The 16,940-nt window shown below is 35.8% G+C and overlaps 2 protein-coding genes across 9 annotated transcripts in view; both read left to right on the forward strand.

Moving 5' to 3' along the window:
• LOC139964608 (uncharacterized) overlaps positions 1-16,940 on the forward strand; it is a 159,327-nt gene that overhangs the window by 75,218 nt on the left and 67,169 nt on the right. The window lies entirely within an intron of this gene.
• Positions 290-6,840, forward strand: LOC139964904 (somatostatin receptor type 2-like). Its single transcript, XM_071966960.1, has one exon. It carries the CDS (start codon positions 2,045-2,047, stop codon positions 3,239-3,241), a length of 1,197 nt encoding a protein of 398 aa, XP_071823061.1. The 5' UTR covers positions 290-2,044; the 3' UTR covers positions 3,242-6,840.

Consider the following 16,940-nt stretch of genomic DNA (forward strand, 5'->3'; position numbering starts at 1 on the left):
TTACCTGTTTCATCCCTCTCACCTGTCTCCAGTCTCTCTTACCTGTCTCGTCTCTCACCTGTCTCCAGTCTCTCTCACCTGTCTCGTCTCTCACCTGTCTCCAGTCTCTCTCACCTGTCTCTAGCCTGTCTCACCTGCCTCCAGTCTCTCTCACCTTTCTCCAGTCTCTTTTACCTGCCTCCAGTCTCTCACCTGTCTCCAGTCTCTCTCATCTGTCTCCAGTCTCTCTCACCTGTCTCCAGTCTCTCACTCATCTCACATGTATTCAAGTCTTTAAATTCCTTGGTATGAAAAGGATATATAGTATACAAAGTTTTGCTGTACACAAAATTAAAAAATTACATGCCAAGAAAAAACAAAAAAGATGTTAAAATTTGATTTTCTGGTCTTTAAAGTTGAAGAATCTCTAAGCTGCACGGTTGTCCAATATTTGCAGATCTGACACTGTTTATTAAGAAACAAGGTAATCTCAAGACATCTTTGAAGTAGATTTTCCTTGAATACTGAATTACATTATCCTTTAAAGCTCTCCCAGATTTAGCTACCGTAGAGGAGTATTTTATATTCTGTTCCATAAACTTCCCTTCAGCAGTAGACTATTTCATTAAGCAACTTTCTTCCCTGCTTCCTAATGGGAAAACCCCTGAAGTACATGATTGGCTGATTAGGCAGCGTCGTGTGCGTCGGTAACTTGCAACTACCAATCACTTTACTAGCCGGCATTCTGGTCGAACTTGGCAGAGGTGAGATCAGAACGGCTTTGGGAGTGGTACAAGCAATTGCAGAGTTGATAGACTTGCAGCAAACCTGACAAGTTTGTTGGTGATTTGCTTTAAGAGTTTGGCTTAATATCAAATATTTTCAACTTATCATCGGCTTCAAGCATTGAAAGCAAACTCAGAAAGGAAAAAAACAAAACAGAAAAAGGATAGAAAGAAAGCAAACTGCAGATATTCCTACATGTAGCATTTCAAATCAGCTGGATATATATCGGCTGATCACAAGGAATTGTTTAATTGAAATTTTGTTTTCTAGTATTTAGTTGGGAATATACGTTTTATTTGACAACCTTTTTATCCCATCACATAGTTTAATTGAATTCCTGGTGGAAGTGGTTTACACTCTTAATTTTGTGTTCCTTGACTACCTTGCATTATATTGATAATGTGAGCACTGTATATTTGTCTGAGTTTCTACGACGAGGAAAAACCATCTCTTCATCATCCATCCTCTGGATGGATTGATTTTACGTCAATAGATTTGCATCTATGTCAGTAACATTCCAGAGCAAACATTAGAAATCAAGTGGTGCTATAATTGAGGTAATATTTTCTCCATCATTTTCTAAATACGTGCTGCAAAAAGCATTCATTCACTGGACTTTGGGTTCTAATGGTGACAAAGTACCATTCTTTTTGATGCCGTAAACTTTCCGACATATTTTGTTGAGAGATTGCTATCAAAGACTTCTTTCTCTGCATGCTCTAAGTGAATGAGGACAAATCAATTCATTCTTAAGAGTACATTGGTGAAGAATTATCCGTTTTTTCCAGACAATTGATTTTCCAGGAGTTGAACATGTGTAGGTTTTTGCAGATTTGCCAAGAGGAATTGATTAATTTTGACATGAATGTTTGATTTATGCCTGCTTTGATGTTAAAATTCTTCAGTGGACACTTCACTATTTAAGATCCTTCAGGGGACTCTTCACTATTTAACATTTCAGATTGGAGATGTAACCTCTAATTGTGTCAAATATTTCTGTTGTATGCTAACCAACTAATGATAATTTATTGTAAATGTCCATCTAAACAAGTTAAATTTACTTACATCATTCAAGGGAGGAAAATAGAAATGATTTTGTTTGACAAACTAAAAACTATTTCATTAGAGGAGCTGTTTTAGTCTTGAGGATTGAGGAAAGCTGTGTGCAAACTATAACCGTTGCTGAGAAAGTGCCTTTTTTCAACTGAACATAAGAATTTACAAGAGAGTACATTTGTCTCCTTTGCATCTTTCCTTGTGAAAATTAAAGATTATCAAGATGACTACCGAGGGATACACACAGGGTTGGTTGTCAACATATCCAGGGATGGCTGGTGACACCTCAGCAGAGACTTCTGTAGTAGAAATTTTGATAAAAGTAACACCATTCATTGTTGGTGTAATCTGCATTCTTGGTTTGGTGTTTAATGGTCTCATTATTCTGCACATCATGCTATGGACCAAAGTCAAATCTCTAGCAAATACTTTCATCTTAAATCTCGCTCTCGCTGATCTTTTCTTCATGATCACTTTTCCATTTTTGGGTTACCAGTTGGCAAGCCAATGGATCTTTGGTGAGCTTCTCTGTCGTATCTTAATTCCTTACGACACCATGACCCAGTTCACCGTGGTCTTCTTTCTGGTGGTCATGAGCCTGGATCGTTACTTGGCCTTTTGTCAGCCAATCAAATCCATGCGTTTTAGGACTTTGACGCACGGTAGGATCATTTCCATCGTGGTATGGGCCACGGCCATAGTAGCTACTCTTCCTGTCTGGTTATTCTCGCGACATTTCTGCATGGAGTTCCCCGTAGGTAACAATGTTACTGTAACCCGATGCTATTGCACTGCTGGAGTTCAGCCTGTGGATGAAGGTACAACAGACCACTCCGGTAATAATGGGGCTTGGTTCACAATTTACACCCTTCTGCTTGACTTTTGTATTCCTTTGGTCATTATTTGTGGTTGTTATCTGTTGATCTTGTGGAATTTGATACGGAACCCTCTCAAAGAAATGAGTAGCACCTCAAGAAGAGCTAGCCGTAGAATCACCTTTTTGGTGATATGCATTGTGGTTGTGTTTATTGTCTGTTTCTTACCATTTTTCATCGTCCAATTCTACGTATCTGGCTTAAAAGAGACTGAGGAGAAACACACAGTTGCCTATGTGATCAGCTGGTTTCTCATGTACTCACACAGTGTCATCAATCCAGTGGTTTATACCATGATTGGTGTCAATTTTCGTCAAAATTTGCTGAATTTTTTTCGTTCCTTCTGGAAACCAAAGGCCAGTGCACAGAATGGTGCAGATAAGACCTCCAGCATCCGCTTATGCACTTCACGAAGTTCGGTCCGGTACGCCCCGGGAACAGAGAACTTACGCCGTGGAAATGGCTGCCAGTACTCTGGTATGAAACAGCTGGATATGAGGTCGACAGAATTTAGTGGGATTTCAAAGTATGAAGAATCTTTGTGATTAGTTATTCAGTAACTGCTTTAAATTGGAATTTCATGTAACCTTGACTATTTGGAAAGTAGTGTAACATAGAAAGTGGTGTGAAGACATGTGGCATTTATATGTTATTATAACCATGACTAGTACCATAGGACAAGAACAGTGGGACACTTGCACCAAAGTATCGGAAGAAATTGTGACTTGCAAAATCTGGTAAGAGTTAATCTTAAAGATGATTTAAAGCCAAGGGACAGAAGTGCAGGAGTTTCAGATGTTATTGGGAACTGTGTAGAAAAATCATTAAATAATAAAGGAACTTTAGATGGGATCTTGCATTTTCTCACTTACAAGACATTAAAATATATATATGATCAAATATGAAGTATTTTAGAAAAGCATGACACTAATCTTGTCTAGTTGCATGTGTGTTTAATTGACTACAGACATTCAACAGTCATTATTCAGTATAAACTAAAAGCAAAAATGTTTGTTTTGTTTGCAAAGAAAAAATAAAACAATTAACTATAAAATTAGCAGAAAAAGAGATAAAATGACAGGAAAGTTGTAGTGTGGTTAGATTTTGACCTGCAAAAAGTTATCACTGTTAAAACTTCACTTTTAGCATCTCCAGAAATGACAATAAACATAATGAAATTTGGCAATGAGGTAACCAGCCTTGGAATGCTATGGAAATTAAGTTGCAATATACCACTTTAATGCACTGTATATTTTTACTTAAATGTCCCTTAATTTCAAATTGAAATCTCATCTCATTTCTTCATTTGGTAGTTGTTTACTTTTTCAGCTAGATGATGAACATTACAAATGATAGCAAGGAATTAAAAAAAAAATGGTTTTTTAAGTGTAGATATGAAAATATATAGTTATATATAATTTGGGATATGTAAAGGAATCACTTAAAATGTCTTATTATATTTTGCAGATGTGTAATATGATGCTTGCCTGTAAATTAGCACACCTGAGTATTTATATCAGTAATGTTGTCAAATGTTGCTGTTTTGTGACTTGTTAGTATATAAAATTATAGATTCATATAAAAAAAACAACTTTTAATTCACTTAGAAAACCTTAAAACACATAACAAACAATGGAAAGAAATGTGTTCTGCCGTTGCAGGTTTCTTTAATTTAATAGCATTATTTGCAAGTAAACTATATTATTAAATTATATTATTATATGAAGTAACTTAATCATCATCAGCATTTGGGATGTGTTGACATCATTGTTTTAGAAGAAAAGAAATTACAGATTTTATTAACGTAAATTTGCACCTCTTCTTGAAAAAATATATATTTGTGATGATAATATAAGTAATCTCTGATATTTGGTTAAAACATTTAACTCTTAATTTAAGACTATTCCTTTCTCCTTTTCATTGATTAAGAACTATGGCATATACAACACTTACATACATTTACATTGCAATACGCGAAGTGCGTAAATGCAAATTCCATAATGGTAAACATTGTCAGGAATATGAACCAGTTTGTTCTTTTAAACCGTCTAAACATGCAGGTGTTAAAGTTGCTTAGGAGAGCCTAAATTTGAAGTTCTTTCATGTTGCCCCCAAATTTTAATTTTCACAATTCCTACGTCGCCAGTACCTTCAGGGTATCTTACATTTAGATGTGAAATATAATCGTCAACAATAGTGGGAGACAATTGGAGTGTGAGGTCCTTTTGAAAATAACTATTTGGAAAAAAAAACTGTTGAAGATTGGGATGAATACAGGAAAATGCAGACTGATTTTGTTTTGAATTCACAGTAGATAGATAGATAGATCAAACTCAGATTTTAATTGGGAGATTCATATCTTAGAAAACTTTTTCAAGTGAAGAATAAATTCTGATTCTTTTATGAACCACCCACTTTAGTTTTGGTGAATTACCTGAGATAACCGCCCGCCAAGCAGTATTAAATTAAAGAAAATACCATTTCATCGATCTTTTCACTTCCCAGTGCCTCTTAATTCCTGTTAAGAGAGGCATCGTTTGGTTCGTAAACAGGTAGGATTACCAAACTCTAGGGAGTTGTAAAAACTTGTTGTTATCCCTGACAGAAACTAAGTGTGAATGTATCCATTGACAAGAATATTTGGTGTTTCAATGGATACTTTCAATCCCATTCTGGGTCTTAAGTCATTGGCTGATATTTTGTGTGTGGTCTCATAGTGTCATTAGTGTGAAAGTATTGGTCGTACCAGTCATACAAACGCTAGTTTTGAAACTGTATTGTCAGCATTTATTCTAATAAGTCACTTTATTTGCAGACAATTTGTTGTTGTTGTGATAAATAAATTAAGTGTAGACTTGTTGTGTGTGTTATTCATCTCTTCTAACCACTTAATTCTGCTGGCATGCATAGCCATTGATGGAGGCTTTAGTAGAAATCTCAGTCATTTTTAGTTTATTTTTAACTTTACTTGTGATTTTTCAATCTCACCTACTGTGTCTATATTTGTAATTTATGTAATTCTTAACTCTTAGTCTACAAACAATTTTGTTTTCATGTGGAGCAGTGAAATAGTCAAGTTACTTGTTTCACAAACCACATACATACTGAAATACCATGTAAAGTTATCTACTTGTCTTCATCATTAAATGTCAATATTTAAAAGTGAATCAATCGTTTAAACTTTTTGTTTAATGATAGCTCAGATGGTCGCATTTGTATGAAAATCTTTGGACGTGCAACTAATCTTCAGTACAATTGCACTAGTATACTGAACACCAAAATGTTATAACCATTCAGAGGTAAGACCAGCACTTATCAAATAGGTACAATATGCTAATAGCAGATGTATGCACAAGTTACTTTGTGTAATTTCAGAAGGAGCTGTTGGTTCACCATCAATGCTAACTATACCATTATGAATGAGGAGCGGCACTTTGTATGTCACTACTACAGTATAGGCATGGTTTGTTGTCATAGAAACACAACCAGTTGATATGTGTGATGTCTTATAGTCTGCTGCTCTAACTGTTACCATATTACCCTCTAACTGATGTTAACAGTAATACTTTCAGAAGGAGTTGTTGTTTCACCATCAATGCTAACTATATCATTATGTACGTCACTACTACAGTATAGGCATGGTTTGTTGTCATAGAAACACAACCAGTTGATTTGTGTTATGTCTTATAGTCTGCTGCTCTAACTGTTACCATATTACCCTCTAACTGATGTTAACAGTAATACTTTCAGAAGGAGTTGTTGTTTCACCATCAATGCTAACTATATCATTATGTATGTCACTACTACAGTATAGGCATGGTTTGTTGTCATAGAAACACAACCAGTTGATTTGTGTGATGTCTTATAGTCTGCTGCTTTAACTGTTACCTTTCAGATATATATGACCCTCTAACTGATGTTAACAGTAAATTCTACCCTGTCTGCCATATATGTAACATATTGTGGACTGGCATCATACCAAAAAACTGTATTATTTGTGTATTTTCCTTTTAGCTTATATAGCTATCATCATCAGCTGCTCAATTTCTGTCAGAACATTTTCTGTTTAGAAACAAACAATCAATTTAAGTGATTGTTTGATGAGTTATTGCCATTATACTGTCTTTGATATATATATATATATATATATTATATATATATATATATATATATATATATATATATATATATATATATATATATATATATATATATATATATATATATATATATATATGTGCAATATCTTAACCATTAGCTCACAGAGTAAAGTGACTTAATTTGAATAGCATTGTGCTATTAGTAACATTGAGCAGGTTAACTACACTTATGTTTGGATTTGGGTATTAGTGTTATAATGAGTAACATGACACTAATTTCATCTAATTTCAGTAAATGTGTCCAATATGTTAGACTTTCATTAGCTCAGCTAGAGGATACTATGCTAGACTTTGCATTCATAGTAAATTAAACACTGGTATAATAGATGTATGAATCCAAGGAGTATGCTCTAGTTGCATAAAATTAACATTACAAATTACAAAATAAGTGTGGTAGACAATTACATACAGTGATGTGAAAGTCAACACCTTTCTCTGAAGCTTTCATATTAAGTAAGTAGGGTAAAAATTCTGGTTATTTTTTTATTGTGGCTGATATTAATCAGAATTTATTTGCCCGTTAATTGATGGCCTTTAAAAGAAAGAGGCCGAACAACTTGTACATATAAAGTTTATATTTAGTATGGAGGAGGATGTAATCACTCCTATAGTTAATGAAGAAAAAACATTATCTGCTTGGTTGGGTGATCAAGATGGATATAGAGCTGCATGTTAACATCAAACTTACAAGATTCTTTCTTATTCAGGCTGCCAGTTTCTGTTACTTTTTGGAATTGTAGATAGCAAGCAGAAGCAGGTCATGTTGAGCTTACTGAACAATGAATAAAACAAAGCTAATTAAATCTCGTCACCGTAAAGTGAAACCGTAAAGTGTAAAACATGATCAGGGGGTAGTATGATTACAGTAAAAGTGACAATCATCTACAAGATGACGGTTTGATCAAAGATTAATTGCAGCTTATTGTTTTTGAGTTGACTATCTAATTAGCTGCTTAGTGTTATGAAACTGGCCTTGAATCTTGATGTCATCATTTATTTTAATATGTGTTCGTTGTCTTTTATAAACAGGAAAAGTATTACTAGTTCAAAGTTTGTATATGTTTATGCAAATTAACATAGTCTCTGCTAGAAGGTAAATACAAAGTTCTATGATGTGTTAAGGAAATAATTATTTTAAAGTATAGAGATTATAAAGTCAGTATTCATGTTGAAATAGCTCCAATAAACTTAGTGTGAGGCTTTAAGCTACATTACAAATCAGATTTTGTGTTCATGATATCTTTAATGTGTGTGATAGACTGCTCTTTGTTCTTTTTTAGAACATTTGTCTATTTTCTGTAGAGGTTTACTTAAGAATACTCGAAAGAACTATTTTTACATAATTTTAAGCAAATAAAAAAAAATGCATTTCTGTGTGTATATATATATACAGTGACATTGATTTATGGAACTATTTTATCTTAAATGTTGTAAAATATTAACAAATTAGATTATGTGACATTCAGGAAGGGATGTTCTTAAAGTAAAGGACTGTATGTGCAATGTTGAGACTGAAAACGTTGAGGTTAAAGGAAGAACTTTCAGGACAATGAAAGACATGATATGTTTGTAACATCTGAAACTGAGCAGTTTGGTTTCAGCTTTTCCCCATAATGGTAATATTATCAGTCATTTTATGAGCATCACACTTGGTAGATAATATGTTTATCCTGTAACTAGAGAGGGATGTCCTGTAACCTAAGGAGGGTGTCCTGTAACTAGGGAGCAGTGTCCTGTAACAAGGGAGGGTGTCCTGTGACTATGGAGGGATGTCCTGTACCTAGGGAGGGATGTCCTATAACTAAGGAGGGTGTCCTGTAACTAGGGAGCAGTGTCCTGTAACAAGGAAGTGGTGTCCTATAACAAGGGAGGGGTGTCCTGTAACTAGGGAGGGGTGTCCTGTAACTAGGGAGGGGTGTCTATAGCTAGGGAGGGATGTCCTGTAAGTAGGGAGGGGTGTCCTGTCACTAAGGAGGGTGTCCTGTAACTAGGGAGCAGTGTCCTGTAACAAGGGAGGGTGTCCTATTACCAGGGAGGGGTGTCCTGTAACTAAGGAGGGGTGTTTTGTAACTAGGTAGTGGTGTCCCATAACTAAGGAAGGTGTCCTGTAACTAGGGAGGGGTGTCCAATAACTAGGGAGGGGTGTCCCGTAACTAACGATGGGTGAGGGCATCATCAGAGATTTGGCCAATAATTAGAAACAAATTGGGACAATTTTAGCAATGTATTGAGATTGAACTGACCTTAAAAGCCGACAGAGATAGCTGTCTGTTGAAAATTGTACGTCAGTCAACTATAATTGACTGAGACCTTTCTCTATCCCGTTCTCCCTTATCCCTCCTCTCCTGACAGTTGAAAATCTGGTTACATACCTGGCTGTGTCTGGAAGTATTTTGGTTGGTTTTTATCTGCTTGGTTCTCGATTTTGGATAATGTGAACATCAAAATATTGATTAAATTGTTGTGCATTTGAAATGAAGTGAAAGTGAAGTGCACTTTGCTACTATTCTGTATTACTGTACTTCAGTGATCTAAATCACAACAGATCAATGTTATTCATGAAAATTTAGAATAATTTATAAATTTCTCCCTGCCCTGTTTCTGGGAAGATCTTTATCCAGTATTTCATGAATTTGGTGAATTAATTGTCAATATTTGTCTTTTTCATGTCACTTGTTAATCTTAAGACAAAGAAAAGATTTAATTACAAAGAAGTTACTACTCCTAAACTTGTAATATTATTCTCATGTATTTTGTGTTGCTTTTATGTCTTGCAGATTTTAACATATATAGCTCTGCTAAACAAACAAAAATGAATCGTCTCTCTGTCATTTTTATGTTCCTCTCCTTTTTGGAAGAAGAGTGGTCGTTGTTCTGGAAGTGGGTCAGTGGGTTTAGTTAAATATTGACTAGGTAGATGGGGAAGTGCAACAGAAGAGTGGTCGTTGTTCTGGAAGTGGGTCAGTGGGTTTACAATAGTTAAATATTGACTAGGTAGATGGGGAAGTGCAACAGAAGAGTGGTCGTTGTTCTGGAAGTGGGTCAGTGGGTTTACAATAGTTAAATATTTACTATGTAGATGGGGAAGTGCAACAGAAGAGTGGTCGTTGTTCTGGAAGTGGGTCAGTGGGTTTAGTTAAATATTGACTAGGTAGATGGGGAAGTGCAACAGAAGAGTGGTCGTTGTTCTGGAAGTGGGTCAGTGGGTTTAGTTAAATATTGACTAGGTAGATGGGGAAGTGCAACAGAAGAGTGGTCGTTGTTCTGGAAGTGGGTCAGTGGGTTTAGTTAAATATTGACTAGGTAGATGGGGAAGTGCAACAGAAGAGTGGTCGTTGTTCTGGAAGTGGGTCAGTGGGTTTAGTTAAATATTGACTAGGTAGATGGGGAAGTGCAACAGAAGAGTGGTCGTTGTTCTGGAAGTGGGTCAGTGGGTTTACAATAGTTAAATATTGACTAGGTAGATGGGGAAGTGCAACAGAAGAGTGGTCGTTGTTCTGGAAGTGGGTCAGTGGGTTTAGTTAAATATTGACTAGGTAGATGGGGAAGTGCAACAGAAGAGTGGTCGTTGTTCTGGAAGTGGGTCAGTGGGTTTAGTTAAATATTGACTAGGTAGATGGGGAAGTGCAACAGAAGAGTGGTCCTTGTTCTGGAAGTGGGTCAGTGGGTTTAGTTAAATATTGACTAGGTAGATGGGGAAGTGCAACAGAAGAGTGGTCGTTGTTCTGGAAGTGGGTCAGTGGGTTTAGTTAAATATTGACTAGGTAGATGGGGAAGTGCAACAGAAGAGTGGTGGTTGTTCTGGAGGTGGGTCAGTGGGTTTAGTTAAATATTGACTAGGTAGATGGGGAGGTGCAACAGCAGAGTGGTCGTTGTTCTGGAAGTGGGTCAGTGGGTTTACAATAGTTAAATATTGACTAGGTAGATGGGGAGGTGCAACAGCAGAGTGGTCGTTGTTCTGGAAGTGGGTCAGTGGGTTTAGTTAAATATTGACTAAGTAGATGGGGAAGTGCAACAGCCGAGTGGTCGTTGTTCTGGAAGTGGGTCAGTGGGTTTAGTTAAATATTGACTAGGTAGATGGGGAAGTGCAACAGCAGAGTGGTCGTTGTTCTGGAAGTGGGTCAGTGGGTTTAGTTAAATATTGACTAAGTAGATGGGGAAGTGCAACAGCAGAGTGGTCGTTGTTCTGGAAGTGGGTCAGTGGGTTTAGTTAAATATTGACTAGGTAGATGGGGAGGTGCAACAGCAGAGTGGTCGTTGTTCTGGAAGTGGGTCAGTGGGTTTAGTTAAATATTGACTAGGTAGATGGGGAAGTGCAACAGAAGAGTGTAGGCAGGTAAGTATTGCAGCCTTTGCAGTCATCCAAACCAGGAAAGTTTTGGAGTCCTGAGAATTACGATGATCTGTATAAGTAATGAACATCTGCACACTGACCTGGAAACAGATAGTTAAGATGGAGCTATGGATAGAATCAAGTGAAGAACATATAAATTAGTAGATCCCCTAGCAAGTTATACCACAAACAGCCAATATCAACCAAAGACATTGGCTGGAGTCATACAAAGGATGATAAGAGCAATTAATAGATAAATATAAATTTGTTGCATGTGAACAACTACAAGCCTTGATCAATATATGTACCTTGGCATTCCTGTCTCTTCTCTCCAATCGCACTTTCCTATCTACTCAACTTCCTAAACTGGTACTATTGGTCACTCTACAGTAATTATCCTGACTTCTGATTTAAGGACTCTCTCCTTCTCATTCCAAATCTAGCATACTTGTCTGTGGTAACAAATGGTCTTTATAAAGCTCTGGCTATTCGTGGAAGTTTCCAACATACGTGTCCCTATATAGATTGCATGCTCTTTTCATGTTCTGCATTTTAAAGAGTAGGCAATTTATGACATGCCTTGATGACAGAAGTAAAATATTAGACATTCCAATTGTACCAGAGAGGGATATGTCCAATTGTACCAGAGAGGGATATGTCCAATTGTACCAGAGAGGGATATGTCCAATTGTACCAGAGAGGGGTATGTCCAATTGTACCAGAGAGGGGTATGTCCAATTGTACCAGAGAGGGATACATGTCCAATTGTACCAGAGAGGGATATGTCCAATTGTACCAGAGAGGGATACATGTCCAATTGTACCAGAGAGGGATATGTCCAATTGTACCAGAGAGGGATACATGTCCAATTGTACCAGAGAGGGATATGTCCAATTGTACCAGAGAGGGATATTTCCAATTGTACCAGTGAGGGATATGTCCAATTGTACCAGTGAGGGATATGTCCAACTGTACCATAGAGAGATATGTCCAATTGTACCAAAGTGGAAGTGGAAATCATTACCTCAAATTACTTTATGACCATCACTATTTATAGACTGTTTCAGATCTATTGAATATTCGTGCCAACTAGGTAAAACAAACCAAGTTTATGTAAATAAAGTTGTTAGGTCTAGTTTGGTCACCAGCTTGACCATATCAACTGTATCATTTGAAAAAGCCTGAAGCCAGTCCATGTCAGTTAGTCATACTGTGTCAGTGTAATGGACACACTGTATTGATTCTTTGTAAGTAGTCCGGTAGTCCGGCTACCTCAGTTTCTTTTTGATCCTTCACCTGCAGTCCTACTTTTGTCAGCGCTCAGAAAACTCTGTGGTTTTATTGATTTATTCTCTTGAAGTCCACCTCCATAAAAGTATTCTTTAGGAGAAAGAAAACCAAGGTATGCTAATTAATTTCTCAGTATCTGTTAATGCAAAATATTCAAAGCCACAAAATCAAGATTCAAAAGCTCAAATTTCGTTGAAATTTTGAGGGTTAACCCAATCAAACTTGAAAGGTTATATAGCACCTCAAGGTTACTTATAAAGAGGACGCTAGGGCATCTGATACAGAGCCAGGGGAACCAACCAGTTTTCTTTCATGGCTAACTATTCCAAATGTTAACTTATTACCCTGGAATCGGTAGGAGAAAATTGAATTTGTAAGGCGTCACCGAGGCCTATTAATCCCTTAGGCAGAGAGGAACTGTTGAATCAAAATAGGTATAAATACAAAGAAGTATTTTACCATGTTACTTCTTTATTCTCTGAAATGATACTTAGGATAGATATATTGCAGCAGAAACCTGTTTGTAGACTGGAGCATAGATACATTGCAACAGAAACCTGTCTGTAGACTGGAACATAGATACATTTCAGCAGAAACATGTCTGTAGACTGGAACATAGATACATTGCAGCAGAAACATGTCTGTAAACTGGAACATAGATACATTGCAGCAGAAACATGTCTGTAGACTGGAACATAGATACATTGCAGTAGAAACCTGTCTTTAGACTGGAACATAGATACATTACATGGTTTATTCAGATTAACACAAAGTAGCGTATCCATCTATGTGTGTGGATATTATTACATGACTTATTCAGAGTAACACAAAGTAGCCTATCCATCTATGTGTGTGGATATTATATCATGACTTATTCAGAGTAACACAAAGTAGCCTATCCATCTATGTGTGTGGATATTATTACATGACTTATTCAGATTAACACAAAGTAGCGTATCCATATATGTGTGTTGATATTATTACATGGTTTATTCAGAGTATTAAACACAAAGTAGCGTATCCATCTATGTGTGTGGATATTATTACATGACTTATTCAGAGTAACACAAAGTAGCCTATCCATCTATGTGTGTGGATATTATTACATGACTTATTCAGATTAACACAAAGTAGCGTATCCATCTATGTGTGTTGATATTATTACATGGTTTATTCAGAGTATTAAACACAAAGTAGCGTATCCATCTATGTGTGTTGATATTATTACATGACTTATTCAGAGTAACACAAAGTAGCCTATCCATCTATGTGTGTGGATATTATATCATGACTTATTCAGAGTAACACAAAGTAGCCTATCCATCTATGTGTGTGGATATTATTACATGACTTAATCAGATTAACACAAAGTAGCGTATCCATCTGTGTGTGGATATTATTACATGACTTAATCAGATTAACACAAAGTAGCCTATCCATCTATGTGTGTGGATATTATTACATGGCTTATTTAGAGTAACACAAAGTTATAATCCTACCAGTCTGGAATTAGACATGTAATAGGTCACTAAACACAATTTCTATCAGTGTGGGTTAAAACAAGTTTTTAATTTTTAGTTTTGACATAGTTTATTAGCAGTTTTATAAAACAAACGATTAACATGCTAATTGGTCAAGAACAACAAATGTGTCAATGAGAGCAAAGCTGATTTCATAATCAATTTGTCGTAAAGTATCATTCAAGACATTGAATATCTTAAAAACCAACAAAAATGTAGAAGACCTATATTCCAGTTTATTATTGTTGAACTGTTGCCATTTCCCAACATTAAAATATTGCTAGCCATTTGCATAATATTATACCTTAGATCAGCTGGTTACAAAGAGAAAACATGATATATACATGTGTGCAGTCTGACTCAAGAGATAATACAGTATAGTGATGGAATTTAAATATATACTTAATCTTAACATATTTCTCTGGTGGGCTGAAGTTTTGTCTAGCTCTTATATAACCTTTAATATATTATCAACTGGGCAGGATTGAGATGGTATGTCATAGCTAATATTTACATGATAACTTTAATCAAATGCTGGTTGATATCAACAGACAACTTGTTAATGTATTCGTCTGCAGATTCCAAAGTAATTCGACGTTAGTTGTGTCTACTCATTTGTATTTCCAGGTTTACAATATCCATCAAGTTAGGAGGAGAAGCTTTGTCAAGGATGAGGATGCAATTGTTACATCTAGTCAAGTCTGCCTCTTAAATAACAGCAAGACCTTGTACTCAAAAAGTATTTGTTCTGAACACCAGGAAATAATTTGTAGAAATAGATTTCACAAAAAAGTCACTTCAGTGGAAAAACTCAAGGAAAAATAATCGTTCATAGGTTAACTAAAGGTGCAAAGCAAAAACAGACAATTAAGGGGAAATTAAAAACAAACAATTTGCATAAGGTTGACAACATGGTTTAGCTCATCCAATCAAAACTGATGGTAATTGCATTCAGCAGCCGTCCATCTGACATTTACGTTGCCTGTGGCTACTTCCAATGAGCAGCTGAGGTTTATAGAGTCATTCTTCTCTTTAACTCTTAATTCAATTTACGGTCTGACGGACTGGAGGTTTTCAGTAGTTGCATTGCTGCATTTAACCAATAGCCAACGGCTACGAAGAAACAAAATGACAACTTGACAATTAATCAGCAGGTAACTCTCTAGGTGCAAAAATATTTGTATCTAACAGAGAGGTTTTCTAAGTCACATCTCCAAACAATTGGATAGATATTTCTAAAATGATTTGTTTACAAAATTGTAGTAGCATATAGTGGAAGAATGTAAGAAATTACTTGGTAAACACAGCAACTCATTGTTGAGGGGAAATAAGGGAAAAATGCTCTGTAAAGCATCTAGGTTACAGTCCACTCTCCCCCTTTCCTCCCCCCCCCCCACCCACTCAAATCCTTACCTGTTTGTAATACCAAAAAGAGGAAAAATGTTAAGCTGACACTTAAATTATTTCTTATTTTTTAACTAGGACATTGAATTTGTTTCTTACAGACTTTGCTATATGAAATACATCTTCAGCTTGTTAATAAAAGAATACATTGAGAAATAATAAAATTGTTTAGTTCTGCATAATTTGTTGTACTCGTAAAAATTATTTTCTGGTTAAGTTTTGTTCATCTACTTTTACTTCATCTGTGTATAGTATAGCCTTCAACATCTTTTTAACGTAATTTATCAGTCTTTTCAAACATTACATTTGTTTCATTGGGTTGTGAATATTGAGTTATAACCCTTCATCGTTCGTTATTCATTCAAATATAGCAAATCCATCTGACTGACAGTACCACCGTCAGATGTGGCAAATAAATTGGTGTTTGATCGGAGACAATTGTTGAGAGTGAAAAGTTAGTCATGAACCAACCAACACATGGCAACACTCTTCATTTTTACCTTAACCCTTAAGGCTTCATGTGTTTGTGAATGTTTTATTTAAAGGATCTTGCATCCGTAGTTTTATCATCATTTGCCAAACTTTTTCATGTTCATGTTATTCATTATTTTAAACCATCGGCTTTAATTTCATGTACTAGGTACAAAACACATGTTGCTTCTATATTGGTAGCCATAAGGTGAATCATTAAAAAAACATTACCTAACAATTAGATGTGATTTTGATGCTTTTAACAGAAATCATAAACCATAGAGTTGAAGAATGGATCTGTTCACAGGGAAGTATGTCGTATGATTTGGATTTTTAATGTTGCAAATCCCAAAATTATGATCCACTGAGAAAGGTCAAGATATTATGAACATCAGAATGTTCTACTGATAGATGTTGCTGCCATGGAAACATTTTCCTCTGCTGCATTTCTTACCTAGTCTCCTCACAACTAATGTAGTATTTCATCCATTGAATAATCCTGCTGTGTTTGATACTACTATGTAAACATGACTTAGGTCGATGTGAACTGTAGACTGTAGCTTATAGTTTGTTCTATGTATGTATGAAGGTAGTTAGGTTTATTTATGAACACTTGATTACTATAATATGGTCAGACCCTCTTCACAAAAGAGAAAGAAAAAAAAAGCATGTTTTAACATCATTCACAAAGTTAGGGAATTTTCTTCACTCATCTTTTCCTTGTCAGTGGTAAATAGAAGAGGATGTAGGCCGTGACCCAGGTTAAAGGGGTTAGTAATAAGGGGTTAGTAAGGTCACAATGCAATTGTAGACTGCAGTTGTAGACTGAAGATGGAAAATGCAGTATACTATCTTGTAGATATAGTATTTGACATTAGTCAAACCAGGAGTTGTTGAGTTTCTGTGCAGTATACTATCTTGTAGACATAGTGTCTGACATTAATAAAACCAGGAATTGTTTGAGTTTCTGTGCAGTATACTATCTTGCAGACATAGTATTTGAAATTATTCTAACCAGAAATTGTCTGAGTTTCTGTGCAGTATACTATCTTGTAGACATAGTATT

Source organism: Apostichopus japonicus, chromosome 23 (assembly GCF_037975245.1).
Source record: "Apostichopus japonicus isolate 1M-3 chromosome 23, ASM3797524v1, whole genome shotgun sequence".
Lineage (NCBI taxonomy): Eukaryota > Metazoa > Echinodermata > Holothuroidea > Aspidochirotida > Stichopodidae > Apostichopus > Apostichopus japonicus.

Coding starts and splice junctions, on each gene's coding strand:
- LOC139964904 (XM_071966960.1), top strand. CDS start 2,045: ATGACTACCGAGGGATACACACAGGGTTGGTTGTCAACATATCCAGGG.